The sequence below is a fragment of the Eriocheir sinensis genome, chromosome 17, assembly GCF_024679095.1.
Source record: "Eriocheir sinensis breed Jianghai 21 chromosome 17, ASM2467909v1, whole genome shotgun sequence".
NCBI lineage: Eukaryota > Metazoa > Arthropoda > Malacostraca > Decapoda > Varunidae > Eriocheir > Eriocheir sinensis.
The window spans coordinates 13,833,900-13,850,242 of NC_066525.1; the positions used below are offsets into that span (position 1 = coordinate 13,833,900).

Below are 16,343 nucleotides of genomic sequence, written 5' to 3' on the forward strand. Positions count from 1 at the left end.
GTATTCCTTTGGTCTCCTTCACTCAGGGTTGTATTGAACAGAAACAACCCTATGAGCATGATTGTCATTCAGGCATGACGCGTGCCCGTATGGCCGGAGGTGGCGTTCACCGACCAAGCTGTAACAGGCCTCAAATCAATTTCATTACATGGTCACTGGTTCAACACTAAGTCATTCCAATGATACCCTATAATCCTGCGAAGGCACTTGCTACCAAAAGCATCAACACGCATCTCCGAGTCACTATTCAGTGTCCACGTCTCACAGCCATAGAGTAAGACAGAGCACAAGTGACATATTTGAATCTTTGTCCACCTGCATAGATATCAATAACACTACATAACACCGTGGGCCAGGCCAATCCGTCTAGTGACTTCCTGGTAAGACACATCACTGCTATGCACTACACTATTAAGGTATGTGAAACTTTTGGTGGCCTCGACATCCACATGCTTGCATGAACAGACTGAACTGTGTCATCCAGCAAGCCTTCAAATGACTGTACCTTGGTTTTGGCCCAAGAGACTTTAAGTTCTAGAGGCTTTGCTTCCTCATGCAGTACCTTGAGGGCCAACACCAGGACCTCCAGCGATTCCATGAAGTACAGCATCATCAACAAAAACAAGGTCAGTGACCTTGATATTGCCAACAGATGCTCTGCAATGAATGATCGACAACTGCCAAATACCCAGTCATGCAAGTGTTGAAAACTGATGGAGCAAGACGCACCCCTGCCTCACTCCTGAATTAACAGGGAAGAGGCCAGAACTGCCTCCCCCTCACTTCACAGCACTCTCCGTCCCAAAGTAATGGTAAGTAATTGTTGTAGGAATCCGACAGATCAGCAGAAAGTCCCGGAGTGCCTCACGATGCACTGAGTCAAGTGCCTACTTCACTGAGTGCCTCACGATGCACTGAGTCTAGTGCCTTCTTGACAAGACATCATGCTGCAAGTAGCCCCTATCAAAATTCACATCAGCTTTCCCCTAGGACTCAAAAGTGTTATGATCCATCTTATTGCTGACTTTCCAGGCATGAACCGGGGCTGCTCAGGTCTCTGAAACTTTAGCAAATGAGATCAAATTAGCAGCAGATGGGCGAGCACTTTGCCTGGCACAATGCACAGTGTAACCACAGCAATTGTTGCAGTCCTGTCTGTCCCCTTTTCTTTTACAGATACAATTGGACCCCTTTTCCAGTCAGGAGGAATGGCACCAGACTGCCACATGGCAGACACCACCACACGCAACCCAAAGATCATAGCTCCTCCCCTGGCATTTAGCATCTCTGTACCAATATTAGAGTTCCCAGTTGCCTTTCCACCCTTCAACTTCCACAAGTGTGTTTTGGGTGTTTTGTCTATTGGTGAATCAGCAGCTACCATCTGAAAAGCACCCAGAGAGAGCTGGCTGGCTGGGGGCTCTGCCGTATACAGCTGCCCAAAGTATTCGGCCCAACGAGACTGGTACCCCTCTGCATCCGATACTATCTGTCTTAGTGGTTCAGATAATACTCATCTGAGATGTGGATTTGGAGTGGATTTTTCTTCAGAGCTCGGAAGGCAGGCCTTGGGTTGTCTGCAATAAGACAACCCTCAACATCATCTGCGAGACCTCAGACGAACCTCTCATTATCCCTCTCCAGAAGGGTTCTTGTTTCATTGTGACAGAGTCCTGTATCAGTCAGAGTCCCCAGCCAGTCTGGCAGCACAACTATATTCTTGAGTGTCTCCCTCAAGGCAACTCCACTCTTAGATCTTGGATACTCTCCAATGCACTCCTCGACAGCTTTGAGAGTTTCGCATTTAAAGGCGTTCCACAACTCCCCAGAGTACTCTGACCACCAAGAACCATCTTAGAAAATCCTTTCCAGCAGATGTAATGATTAAAACTATAACTTTATTACAACTGTTAATTTCTAGGAAATGGTACACAAAATGTGTAAATTAGCAGGTACATAATAGAATTTGGTGAATCTGGTAACTGACTAGAATATATAGTAAATAAACGCTGATAACTCACACCAACTTACATGACACATAATAAGTTTCCCTAAGCCTAAAGACAAAGACTACAGAAATACAACAGCTGCAAAAGGGTTTGGAATCAGAATATGATTGAATTTACATTGGAACAGCTTGTGATGGCTGACAGCCTTTATCTGGAAACTGGTATGATTTTTACAGCCTCCGAGTTTAAACTGCGTACAAAATCCCTGAAGAAAATTAAATGTATAGCAAAGAGGTAACTATCATAAATGGGAAGCATTTTCAGAACTAATTTCTACCAAGATTAACTAGAATATTTATATGTACTAGTTTTTTTATTATATTGATGCCAGAATTAGCTGATATAATACCATGACAGATTTCAGTCTCTAATAAACAAATTTCTACACAAAAAAATCTTCCATATCATATCTACGTGTCAAAACAGCACTACATGAGACTCCCTGCAATGCCTTGCTACAGTTATAAACTGATCCTTTTTTTTTTTCAAATGTGCTTACAGCACAATTATTTAGGATTACTGACCAAACAAAACTGTTTCAATATACTCAGTGTACCAAAGTCATGAGCAGAATTCAGATATCAATACTTCCAAAAGACTATGTCTTATTCTAATAAAATATTTGCCAGGTTAGTTACAAAAATAAAAGCAATATTAGTATGAATAGAAGCACAATGCACAACAAAATGCCATGCATTTAGGACATTCCATACCAGCCGATTTCAGCCCTTCCATGGACGAGAATGACTTAGTAGCACCTTGGACAGCCTCCACAAAACACCTAGTGGCATGAAGAAGCCCTGAAGTTTCGTCTTTATGGAGATGATTGTAGGCTGCTGCACCGACTGCCATAGCCAGACTCCGGGGTGCTACATGTACTACTTGTCTGCTCACTTTTATACATCCTACAAAGAAATAAGCTTTAAATTGCAATAAAACTTTCAAATATCAGCATCTGCAAAAAGGAAAAGGGGATGTAGAGCCCACAATAGCAGGATTCATACATTCCAAGAAATCAAAATTTGAAGTGGAGCAGGAATTTCAGGCATCTTACTGAAGTGGCATTACAAGGTAAGACAACTGTCATAAAATGTGATCTGAATAAAGAAAATTATTTTTTCAAGTTTATTGTCAATGCTTTTGTTTATTAGAATGAGAACAATAACTTTTGACTAAAAGATCTGCACTATAAAAATGGTCATTGTCACCTATTTAATATGATCAATCACACATTACATATTCACATAAAATGATGATCAGTCTGCTGAGGGAAGGGGTGTAATACAGAACACTCAAATAAGTGGAGTAATTTGAGCCATCACCTTTCACTGAAATCAAATTGAACTATCATTTACACTCAATTTAGTGGAATATTCCATCAAATATAATTAAATTATATAATACCTATACAACATACATTGATGCCCCATGGTATGAACCACAAATGATGTTTATTATATATTCATCAAGAGTTAGTTCACTAAATTTCAATTTAGTAGACTAAGATTTGTGGATTATTCCACTAAAAGCCTTTGCTATCTTTTCTGAATGAGGAAGAAGGAACTTAAGTGCCTCCTTCTGTCCTTCAGTCCTTCATTGCCTCAAAACTCAATTTTCCCACCTTTCAGTAAGATTTGTGGATTATTCCACTAAAAGCCTTTGCTATCTTTTCTGAATGAGGAAGAAGGAACTTAAGTGCCTCCTTCTGTCCTTCATTGCCTCAAAACTCAATTTTCCCACCTTTCAGCTGAACATAATCTTCCAAACACCTATTCCTATATATAGTTCCATCTATATATAACTGAGAATATACGCACCCCAACAAGAGGTGCATAAGTCTTGCAAGAGATTGGATGGAGTATCTGGTGGTTTTCTGCAAGGCATCTGGCCAGGTAGGTACAAACTGGCAGGAGAGCCGACCACAAGCAAGACAGGCTGCTGCTATCTGGGAGTTTGGCCACTTGAGAAACACAGTGTCTACAGGAGAAGTAAACAAAATCAATCAATGATATAAAGAAAAACCACATCAATAAATGCAAAAGAAACACTTGCCACAGGATCACTAAAATTCTGAAAGCTACATTTGAGGAAAGTCAAAAAGAAAATAAGGTCATGTTATCTTCTTAAACTGATGCACAACCACAAAAAAATATGTAATTACAGTCACAGAAATAAAAGAGTAAAACTTAAAACTATAGATAAGAAACAGCAGAAGGACACAAGAAAATTCAACACAATGAGAATCAGTGAAGCACTATTTTCATGTACAGCGTTGAGGAAACTAATGCATGTCATAAGAAAACCTAATAGCAAACTCACATACATTGCAAGTGAAATTATAAAGGTGGTTGGGTTGTATGGTGAACTATTTCATTCAGACACTAAGGTCCAGAACGAGTCACAGGCATAGTAGCAGTAAAGAAAGATGAAACTAAAGCAGCACTGAGAAGTAATGAAAGAGGGAAAGCTCCCGAGGAAGGAGGTACAGTCAAACCTCAACATCTATGTGGCTTATGTAACAGACAGCCATGGATAATGCAACTCCACGGATATCTGCTGGCCAACTTGAAAACTTTTTCCAATAATTTATGGACTGACACACACATACACACACACACACACACACACACACATCCAAAGGTACAGTCATCAGTTTGTATCATTCAACTGCAGTGTCTCCATTTGTTTCTGTTCTGTGACCCATTCCTATTCTTTAAATAAATGTTCCATAAGCTGCTTTATTTCAACCCTCCATTTGCTGAACAGCCTCCCTTTAGGTCTCTTGATGTCAATTATTTCCCAGTTGGTCATTTTTTGTCCAATAAAAACAATAAAATTTGTCTACAATAACACTTTAGTTGATAGTGGTGATGACTTACCAAATATGGACAGATCCAGGAAGTAGAGAGTGGCTCTCCAAAGAGTCTGTGCAGCAACATTAGGGGAAGTGATGGGGGTACCCTCCATTGTATCTCCAACGCAAACTCCACTCATCAAGTAGATTTCAGCAAAATGGGCGACTGTGGCTGTTCCTAAGGAAAGAAGTGTTACCATTTCATCTCTGCAAATTTTGAGCAGATGGAATAGATATACTGAAAGACTTGTTGAAATGAGTCAACCTTGACCTCTGCCTTTGATACATGGGCATGAAATGAGTCAAGAGTCAAGGATATCTAGGTGAGAAATTAATTACTTAAGGGAATATGATATGATATGAGTAGTGGAGGTGTACAGGAGATATGAATGTGTACGAATGTGAGCATCTCTCCACATAAACACGGGGAGAGATACCACTCTTGCAGGTCCCCCAGACTGGGCCACTCAATCACAAGTGTCAAACAGTCACAGGGACCAAACAGTCACCCCAGTATTGCTGAATGCCCAGGACATGAGGCCCAGGCAGTTGCTGTGTGTCATACTGACCCTTCAGCCTGTGGGGGGTAAGAACCCATTACCTCTGGACACAGGGAAAGTTTGGAAAGTTTCGTTCAGTCGGCGCAACATCTGTGGTCATATGCCGGAGAGAGACAGAAGGGGAAAGAATTATAGGAGAAGGGAACAGATCACAGGAGACGGGACACAACCCCCGATTAATATCTGGTACCCATTCACTGCTGGGTGGACATGGGCATAGGGTATCGGAAAAGCCGCCCAAATTTTTCCACTCCGCCAGGGAATCGAACCCGGGCTCTCTCGGTTGTGAGCCGAGTGTGCTAACCACTGCACCACGAAGCCCCCGAGGCCCCTTGGGACACAGGGCCAGTGTGACATCTGGGTTACCATGGGTTTCCAGTTTACCTTCCCCAAGTATCCATTTATCGACTAGCCTGAAAGGAAGGATGAACAGCTGGGTGAGCTGCATGCCAACTGCCTAGGCCAGGATTTGAACCCGGGCCTGCAGAGTTGTTGAAATGAATGCTAACCACTGCACCATGGAAGCGGCCCTCCTGACTAGGTGGGTATTGATGGTCATGAAGTGATAACAGGCTTTTGATCTTTGAATGAAACATTTTTCCAGTCAAATTGTTGAATATTTCAGGGTGGCCACAAAAGAGATTCTTGAAATGAAATGTGACAAACTCGGTGTACTACTATATGTGAGTGAACAAAATTATGATGTAGTAAAACGTGACACACAGCCGAGAATTGTTTCCTATACACCTGAAATGCTTTTTGATGTGTGCATCCAGTGATCTTTTGCATATTAACAATTTGACACACAAGAGCATCACAAACATAAGAGGGTTAATAATCATAATTCAGGAACAATTAGTTGTAACATTACAAATCCTACCCCTTTTTCAATTAATATCTGAAAAGGAAGCATATAATCTAATATACAATGGCTGTGATTTATTGCAAAGCAGCTAAAACAAATCATATCATATTTCTTGCAAAATTTGCTTTTGAAATGTTGTTCATTCAGAGCAATAATGACACAGCAACAATCAACAAGCAATAATCCATAGTGTTTATCAAATATATACTTATTTTGGTAAAAGTGCCATTACATACCTATATTCCAGTTGAAGAACTTCAATATATTTATTTCCATATACTTGAACAAAACTGCATTGTACTGATTGTCAGCAAAAGCATTCAGGACTGCAATTCCTGGCACATCAAGATCTTTGTCTTCAAATTTTGCTACAAGAAAGAAAAATCTAAATTAGTAAAACCTTCCATACTATACTCACATATGTCAAAAGCTAAGAAATAAACCCATCATTGTGGTAACTCCAGTGAGTTTGATATGCAGTAAAAATCCATCTTCGATCACTGATTGTACAGCAAGACCTATTGTTTGAATTTTTTGGAGGGCTCTTACCAATACTAAAACAATAAGTAAATATGTACATTTACAACAACTGATACAAAGGGGTCCCTCACTAGAACCTGTAGGACTTGGGGGACTGAGATGGTGCTGTTTTGGAGAAACAAAACGACACATTGAGGGTCTATCTATTACAGAGCTTAAAGTGAAGGGTTTTCAAAAAGTGCATCCTCCCTGTCACCACATATGAATCAAAGACACTGACAATGCCCAAGTCTCTGGAACAGATATTGAAAAGTGTCAAGAGAGGGATGGAGAAAGTGCTACTGGCTATGACTATAATGGATAAGAAAAACTGCAAAAGTGGCTATGAGAACAGACAAAAGCAGAGGACAATAACAATGGCAATATTTTTATCATCAAGTTTTATTACGTAATCATTATTTGATAATGTCATTATGAATATTTCTGGAGGGGTGAGTTCAATGTTTGAACAATAGAAGTAGATTGATTTTTAAGTAGATAGCTTTGTATTGCCCACAAATATTATAAAAATATCTCAATGGCCCTTGATGTGAAAAAAAGTTCAACTCTAATTTATATTATAATAATTCATGATACATGAACCTATTTCATTATAACTAAACTGCTTCTTACATTCCTCACTTCTCTATGATCAGGCAATCTAACTTAAAATTTTCCCACAAAAATTAAATGATTTATCAAGGCTAACACTTTATTGTGGCAATGATCCAGAGAATAGGAAGCAACTGACCTGCTAACATAACAGTGGTGAGGGCCAGGAGCTGGAGATGATTTTCTTCTAGAAGGTAAGCATCCATAAATCTGTCCAGGAGGTAGACTGCCAGGTGTGTAGTGGCAACACTCAACTTCAGTTTTTCAGTTACTTCACAAATGAGTTCCATTAGATCTCCTCTTGCATTAGCCTACAAATTCAGAAGCAAATGAGCTCCTTAACAGCACAGTTTATGTTCCGAGGCAATTTTGACCCTCTAGATCTTTCCACATTGGGACTTATTCTATAAGTGTAGATTTAGGAACTATGCTTAAAAAATTGAAACGATGAAAAGTAGCTGTGCAACTTTATTGAGCTCTTATTTTCATATATTAATTTTTAGATTCATTATTGTTACAGATTCATGTTAATGTGATTCAGAATCTTCCCAGGGAGACCATGGTGGCCTAGCTCAGTTTTTATTAAGATAGAAGGGTGGTGTCAGGATCATGGAAGTGAGTGAGGTGTGTGAAGTTGTCAGCTTTAGATGAACTGGGCACAGTAACATGGCTGTGAATGCACTCTCTAAGTATATAACTCTGTGGATAACACATGCTAAATTTGAAATACAACCATGCTGCCCAAATGCTGTCTTCAAAGCTTCTTTTTTTTTTTTTTTTATCACACTATGAAATAAAATAGATAAATAAACTGTACTGGTAGAGTACCCACAAAATATGCTTAAAATGTATCAATGGTACCAATTTCAGTACATGATAAACAAAGTAGTGTACTGATACTTGGATAGTAACTCAGTTACAGTTACTCAGTACTTTTGTACTTCTGTACTGCCCACTTGTGTATGCATCATATATTATCCATGAAATTGGACATACAGTGTGAGACCAGGTTGTCAGAGCATGACAATGCAGACCTCAGATTCAGGCACTGCAACTATAGTGGTGTCGTTAAGGGTTCAATTCTCCTCCCAGTACAGTTTATAATTTACATTCATGACATTGACGTTGGGTTAATTAGGCAGTTTCCAAAATATAAACTGCAAAGTATTAAAGGGACATGAATTGAAAACATTAATTGGGAGCAACTATCATATGAGTATCACTACATTCTGAGGGTAAAAGAAAATCCACTCAGAATTATTAAGCAAGCAGTCACAACTAAAGGCCACAGAGAAATGTTTCCATGTACATGTCAGGTACTCTCATAGCTACCTGTGGGGAATTTCCAAAGAATGGACGTTGTTTTTTTTCTCTTTCTCGCATCCAAGTTAGCACCTCCTCAGGATAAGATGTCATCAAAGTGTTGGTTGATGTCATTGTGACCTGCAAGAAAAAAATAAACAAAAGCAAATAGATAATGTGTCCATGCAAGGCATAAACTTAATAACAAATAATCCAATGTCAGTAAGGACATTTGTACAATGAGCTGAATATTTTATCAGAGCAGTTGTTATTACTATATAAATGATAACAAGAAACCATGATAAAATTCCAAATATCTGCATACTGAGATTTACTTGGAAAATTTTGGCTATGGTATGGACACTAATCTTGCATTATTCTAGGATAAGTGACCTGGAAAACTGACACAGTCACCTGCCATCACACTTCACTGGGATAAATCATCTTTATCAACCATTGGATCCTTGGCTTTATTTAATATGATTACAATCACTGAATGAAGTACTCAGTAGCTGGTTCTCTTTCAAACATTCAGCATTCCCTTAATCCCTTAAATCAGATACCCGAAGTCAGAATTATCTATATATCTCACCGTTTTTTATTATCTTATCTAGTAGTCTATGATGCCCAGCCCTTGATTACATGAGTGAGGAGGGCCACAAGGTAAATACAAAATTATTTCAGCATATCACTGAGGTAACTAAGATGTTATTATATAGTTGGATAACACCAGTTTCTTTTTATTTATTTAATCTACGTTAAGACAACCCTTGTTATCCGTGTTCAGCAGGTCTGCGATCTATTTGTGTTGGTCCTTTGAGCCTGTACGTGGTGGGACGGGAGGAAACCAATTAACCAGCAAATACAGGGCCAGTGTAACATCCGGGCTATCACAGTTTACCTTCTCCGGGTTTCCCTTGGTACTGTACCCATTCATCGACCATACCGAAAGGAAGTATGAACTGCTGGGTGGGCCACACCAAGGCCTTGGTTGCACGCCAACTGCCCAGTCCGGGATTTGAACCCAGACCCGCAGATTCGTAGTCAGGGACACAAACCACTGCACCACGGTGGCGCAACAGTGGCAACCCAGATATCTAGTAACCTGGCAGGGCAGGCAGGAGGGCTGTCCTTTCGTTCACTATAGCCCCCCCCCACCCCCCTTTCGCTCTACTCGTTGAAGTTCAAGTACGATACACGTGTAATTGTAAGTTCCAGGACATCCTTGCATGTCCTTGCAAGCTTGCAGCTAATGATCTTGACAAAAGCTTGAGGGCAACCACGTTACCTCCGGGAAGCCTAAACTATCGTCCAAGTGGCACAACGAAGTGTAAACCAGTGCACGTTCGATTAGAATGCCTAGATTTCTTTTACCCATTTGATTCTATTCAAATGGGTAAAAAATCTACCCATGCCCACTATCTACCTATATAGTCTGACTCGGCTAAACGTGCGGTTTGAGGGGGGGGGGGGGGGTACGTGGGTCAGCCTACGGGGATTCCCTTATACAGCTATGCCGCATGTCTCCTAGCCCGCGATGTAAAAATGTTCTAACTTCTAATATAAGTAAAATCATGGCAAATATGATCAGCAAATATCCAAACATATTTAATCTAAGTATTATAACGTATAAAAGAACATTTAACTTATTATGGATAATATATTTCTAAGCATATAAAGAAACGTGGCATAGTACGTATTCTACAGTACGTGTTGCTAAAAAAAAAAAATGCTCTACTTATTATTGAGTTTCCCTTTCGTTTTGGGATGTGTAAGTAGTTTCCCAATTATATTTAGATTATATCGAGAAGGAATGTACGTTAAAATAAGCTGACATATGTAAGAAAAAAATACATTAAAATCCTCATGGCGGTAACGCCACGAGAGAAAGGCAACCAACATGGGGTTAAAAACGTGGCAACGCTGTACTCCGGTTCCTCATAGGCCACCGACACAGCCGCACTCTAAGGCGAGTCTTATTATAGCAGTGAAATGTATAGGTATACCTGCTGTCAGTCTGAGGGTACTTTCTGGCGATAACGAGTCCAGTGCATGATAACAGCTGAATCACGCACACACACACACACACACACAAGATGGCGCCACTATAAACACTCGCCTGCGCCAGAACGGGCTGGGCCGACCATCAGGCCCCACCTGGAAGAAGCCTTGGGCCGACCATCAGGCCCCACCAGGAAGATGCCTACCGGCGCAACAGGCAAACGACGTAAAAAAAAAAAAAAAAAAAAAAAAAAAAAAACCCACTATGTATCCATATCTATATATACACGGATATGCAAAAGTTGCCTCACCGTGAAGACACGATTGTATGGAAGTTAATTACAGGAGTATACTTTGACACAAAAATAATTCAGATAGGTATCGCGATATCAATATAATGGAGAGCTGCTATACCTACACACTGAATGAATGATGACTAAGAATGAGGAGTTAAGATGTAACACCAGAGGTCACACGAATGCAAGGAGTCCCGACCTGATTAGGAAGCGTTTCCTCACGCGGAAAAGTATACGGCGGGAAGATTAGTTCTTTATAATACCTGCTGTAGTGATCTAATACAGTCAATACAGGTAGACCCCTCAAAGCCGTAATTTCGGGGTGGGGAGGGGGGGGCTATAGCCCCCAAATATTTTTCTACATCGGCCTCAAAATGCCCCTGAAAGTGCTGCTATAGCCCACCCACCCCCAATATTTTAAATTTTGGCCTCAAAATGTCCGTAAAAGTGCTGCTATAGCCCGCCCCCCACCCCAATATTTTCAATTTCGGCCTCAAAATGACCCTAAAAGTGCTGCTATAGCCCCCCCCCTCAATATTTTCAATTTCGGCCTCAAAATGCCCTTAGAAGTGCTGCTATAGTCCCTCCCCCCCAATATTTTCTATATCGGCCTCAAAATGACCCTAAAAGTCCTGATTTAATATATATATATATATATATATATATATATATATATATATATATATATATATATATATATATATATATATATCCCCCCACCTGCGCACGCTCGATTCCCTTCCCACTCTTGCCTCATGAACCTATTGCCCTCTAGCCCCCGTCCAAAATCTGCCAAAATTACAGGCCTGTCCCTACTTCTTCATAATGAACTTTACCAACAGATTAACGTATTCCAATCCAATTTCATTAACCGCAAATGATAAAGTAACCAATTTATAAAAGAAAAAAAGCAATAAACTACACTTAATGGTGATTTTCGAAACAAAACCATGTATCCTGTTCTGTTTTTACTAAACTGTAATGACGCAGGAAAGCAGGGTGGGCGAAGTCATGCGGAGAAATGTCAGGTCCATCTTACTTGGCCTACCAGTGGCAGTCGGGTCAAGGCTCCTGTGTTTACCTGTGACCACCTGTCAGTGTATGGAAGCTCTCCCACTGACGTCGGTGTGTGTGATGTATATAATACACAAAAGGACTTACCTTCTCTAATTTATCTTATGGTTAACGATGGAACACTATAATAGGGAGTCAACGGTAGAAGCTTAGGTGGAACAAGTGCAAGAGGAGAGTCAGCCAGCGGGATGGAGGCGGCCATAACCCTAACCCAGGGATACACTCCTTGCCCCAGCCCTTCCCTTTCCACGTGCAGGCAGGGCAAGGCAACAGGATTTCAGAGCACTGGGGAAAGCGTAATGTTGATTTTGAAGCTGAACACTGGAATTTTTAGCCTTTGCTGATGTGGTTGGTCTGGGTGACGCAGGCGCTAAAACGTTTCCCGCCTACCATATTTACCTCACAAGAACGTAAACCCTTAATATACACTCCATTCCCGACACAGTACATACCTTTTAATTTCTATATGTCCGTGGTGTCAGCGGCTGGCACATCAATACCCACGACACACTTCTCACACACCCTCACTAGACTGCTTCCCTCAACGCTCTGGCGCCGCTGACCTCGGAGCTGCGGCAACCTCACCTCCCCTGACCCCATACCTTCTTCTTTTGACCTGTTTCACCCTGTTCTCATACACTTTTCAACTTATTTTTCATTATCAATCAGCAACTCAGGAATTAAATAATGGAAACTGTCACATGGGCAGAGATGCAAGGATTCGAGACTTAATTCTTGGCACTTCATTGAGAGTTTTGGGACTTGACTTCTTTTTATCGGCACAGACCTTAACTTCATCTACTACATTCAACTAATATTAAGTCGCCGTACAAATGGGAATAGCCGTATCTTCCATATTCTTCGTCAATGATAATTTTCGACACAAACTACAACTCGGCTTTCTGGCCATATTTGTTACTTCACCGGAATTCATTTCACAGCTTTTACCTAGCGCGAACACTCATGACTACGACACTTTCACCTGTAGCTTATTCCATTTTCATAGAACAACGTTGGTGAAAGAGAATTTTAAGGCTGTAGGCGTACGCTATGGCTGCGCGTGGCCTTGGTGCTCATCTCCGTCGCATTGGTCCTTGAACCTGAGAAGCCAGAGTGGAATGAAACATTAAATTCTACCGTTTCCTACAACAAAGAAGCAGTATCAGTAATAAATGTTCATGTGGCCATAGGGTTAGAGGGAGAATAAGATTAAGAATACTTGTGCCTTTTATTGGCCTAAATCATCAGATGGGTTTCCAGAAAAAAGTGGATGATATATACTATTTTTCCATTGATAACGTTGAATCATGAACTGATTAAATAATTAAATATCACATGTACAAGAATATCGAGGTATGCATTTACTGATCCATGTGCCGAAGCGCACAACTGCAGCCTCTTCAGTCTGTTTGTAACTTAACTTAATCAGGAGGCAGATATGAAATTAAGGGGCCACTCATAAATTACATAATGCTATTTTGGGCAATTTTTAATTCCTCACCTACCCCTTGTCATGCCCAAGAAAACTAGGTAACCAGCCATAAAAATATAAAAACATTAACCATCCAATTGGTGGGTTTCCATTTTTTCCAAGTACAGTAATATAAGTAGCCTAATACTAGCAACTACTTATACTTAGTTCCTAATAAGTTTATGTTATGACATTAAAGAACTCCAGATAAATTTACTTAATTTTCACAGCTCTTATGATACAGGAAAAAAATTAAAAATGAAAATGTTATGTAACACATGGCTGCCCCTCCTCCCCCTGCCACACCCTCAGAACACTTCACCACACTCCTCCCCTCTTAGGCATTACATAATTTTTGAAAGGCCACTAAAAAATAAAAAAAATCTCAGCATGAGGGGTCAGCATTAAACTATCCCATTGCACATACATGCTTAATTGTCTTCTTTCTATGAATAGAAATTTGTATCATCTGGCTTTGAAGACACCACCTGATGCAAAAAGAACGTTAGCGTGACATCACATTATGTACATTTATAGTGATTAGACTATGTTGAGAAGACAGTGTACATAAAGCTTCTTGAAGTGTCATCAATCACTCTTTTGGTTAAATCAATTAAATATTTAGCATTTTAGTTTGAATATTTCTCATAATACAAAAGAGAAAAAGGAATGTCACAATACAACTTACACTCTCAGTCAGCTCTCTCAGTGTTACAATATCATTAAATGTAATCTACCTATTGCCTGACCTATAAACTTCAATGTTTACATTGTAAAGAACACTGTACTAATCTTTCGTCAGTGCACAGATGTATACACATGTATGGAGCAATGGATGGATGCATGGATGGATGAGCTTCTTCAGTGGAGGGTCCAGAATGAGGTGACACCATAATACAATATTTGCAGATATGAGACACTCAGCAGAAAAGTGTCATTTTGATTACAAAATGAAAACACAGTGATCCCTCCCATATCCGGACATACTCCACATCCAGAAACTAGACCTTGGCTCTATTACATCCATATCTGAATTTACTTGTCCGTATCCAGACATGAAATTCCAACATGGCTGGTTGTGGCAGACTATAAATTAAAAATCAATTTGTTAACTCTTGACATGCACAGATAATAGCCCCTGACCCACTGGATGAGCAAAAATGGCTATCTGCCTCCTTTCTGAATGGTGAGTCACCTGGCTGGCAGGCTGGCTATTATCCTAGTGTCTAGCATTACACTGAATATTCATATATATGTGTGTTTTAATGTCTAAATACTGCAAATTAGAGACCAAGGAACATTGTCAAAATTAAAGGAGGGGTGTTGTTCAATGTACATAGTATTGTGTTGGTAAGGTCTGTCTGGATATTGTTTCGTATCTAGATTTCATCTGTATTGGATAGTCCAATAGCTCTATTATGTTGGATATGGGAGGGATTACTGTACAATTTTATACTGCTTCACCATCATATGCTTTGGGTGCATGTATTAATGGGGAAAAATATATATAATGGTAATTTTACATTAAACAACGTATGGTGAATGTGCTGAGAGGCAGATGTATGTGCCAAGCAATCACCCTCATTATAAGATACTGATGGGCAAGAACTTCTGTCAGGCTGGAAACAGCATGGAAGTTTTGACATGGGGAAGTGGTGGCTGAGTGGATAGTGTGACGGCGCCACGTCCAGGATGACGCAGGTTCGTGCCCCGCCCGGTGACACCAAGCTAAGATTTTTCAATTATCGCTGAGTGGCCTAAGACTACCCACATGCTGTCCAGAAGACCACCCATCAACCCGGACTCTAGATTCTAGGATTAAAGATGAGCTCTGGGGGACAGTTTGAGCCAATGCAAGATGGCGCCACTATCAACACTTGCCTGCGCCACGACAGGCTGGAGCCAACCATCAGGCCCTACTACGCAATCCTACTGGCACCACAGGCGAAGACGTAAAAAAAAATAATAAATAAATAAATAAATAAATAAAAATCCGCAGAGCATAAACCATTCAGTCAGTGGAAAGTGTCACGAATCTGTCAATCGATCAATCAATCAACAGGGGTGACAGACCTGTTGCCTTGCACACTCCGAAATGCCATTCCCAGGCATTTCTCAAAACAAGTCACCATGCAGGCACCTTTCCCATATCAAGTACATCCCAGTTGGATCCGTTGACTTGCTCTAGCCACGAGGTTTGTGGGCATTTCCTTGCCTTCCTTCACTCAGGTATGTCTCTCACAGAAACAACCCAGTGAGCAGGGCCAACTTCTGGGTAGGGTGTCAGAGTTAATGTTAATGAACTATGCAGATAATAAGCCCTAATTCAGTTTCACAGAGTAACTGCCAATATATCACATGATTCTGCAAAGACATTTATCATCAAAAGAATGAATTTGCTTCTACAAATCACTATTTAGTGTCCATGTCTTACAGCCATAAAATAAGACAGGCAACACAAATAACTTGAAGATCCGAATCTTTATCCTGCTACAGGCTTTGCCTTGCACCTATCACAGACATAGGGTTCATTTGATGCAAATGCATCAAAGGATTTTGAGTTTTTTTCTGGCCCCACAGCAAAACTAGACTGGGGTCATGACCAGAGCTTTGACCCTGGCCTCTACAGTTTACTTTGTTTCTGGCAAAGATTAAGGTTTTACAAGGTGGGGTTTGGCTCAACCTCAAGAATCAGTTCATCTTATACAGGTGGGGTGTCAACCTATTTTTGTATCTTCAGTGCTTGAAACAAATATGTATAATATGGAGGGTTTTTCTAA

General features: G+C 40.4%; 1 protein-coding gene across 1 annotated transcript; it reads right to left on the bottom strand.

Moving 5' to 3' along the window:
• Positions 1–1,897: 1,897 nt before the first annotated feature.
• Positions 1,898–9,874, bottom strand: LOC126999976 (cyclin-J-like). Its single transcript, XM_050863304.1, has 7 exons — positions 9,623–9,874; positions 8,752–8,862; positions 7,559–7,730; positions 6,525–6,656; positions 4,889–5,041; positions 3,827–3,986; positions 1,898–2,914 (listed from the first exon to the last, which is right to left on the bottom strand). Exons 1-7 carry the CDS (start codon positions 9,656–9,658, stop codon positions 2,824–2,826), a joined length of 855 nt encoding a protein of 284 aa, XP_050719261.1. The 5' UTR covers positions 9,659–9,874; the 3' UTR covers positions 1,898–2,823.
• Between the last annotated feature and the right edge of the window lie 6,469 nt (positions 9,875–16,343).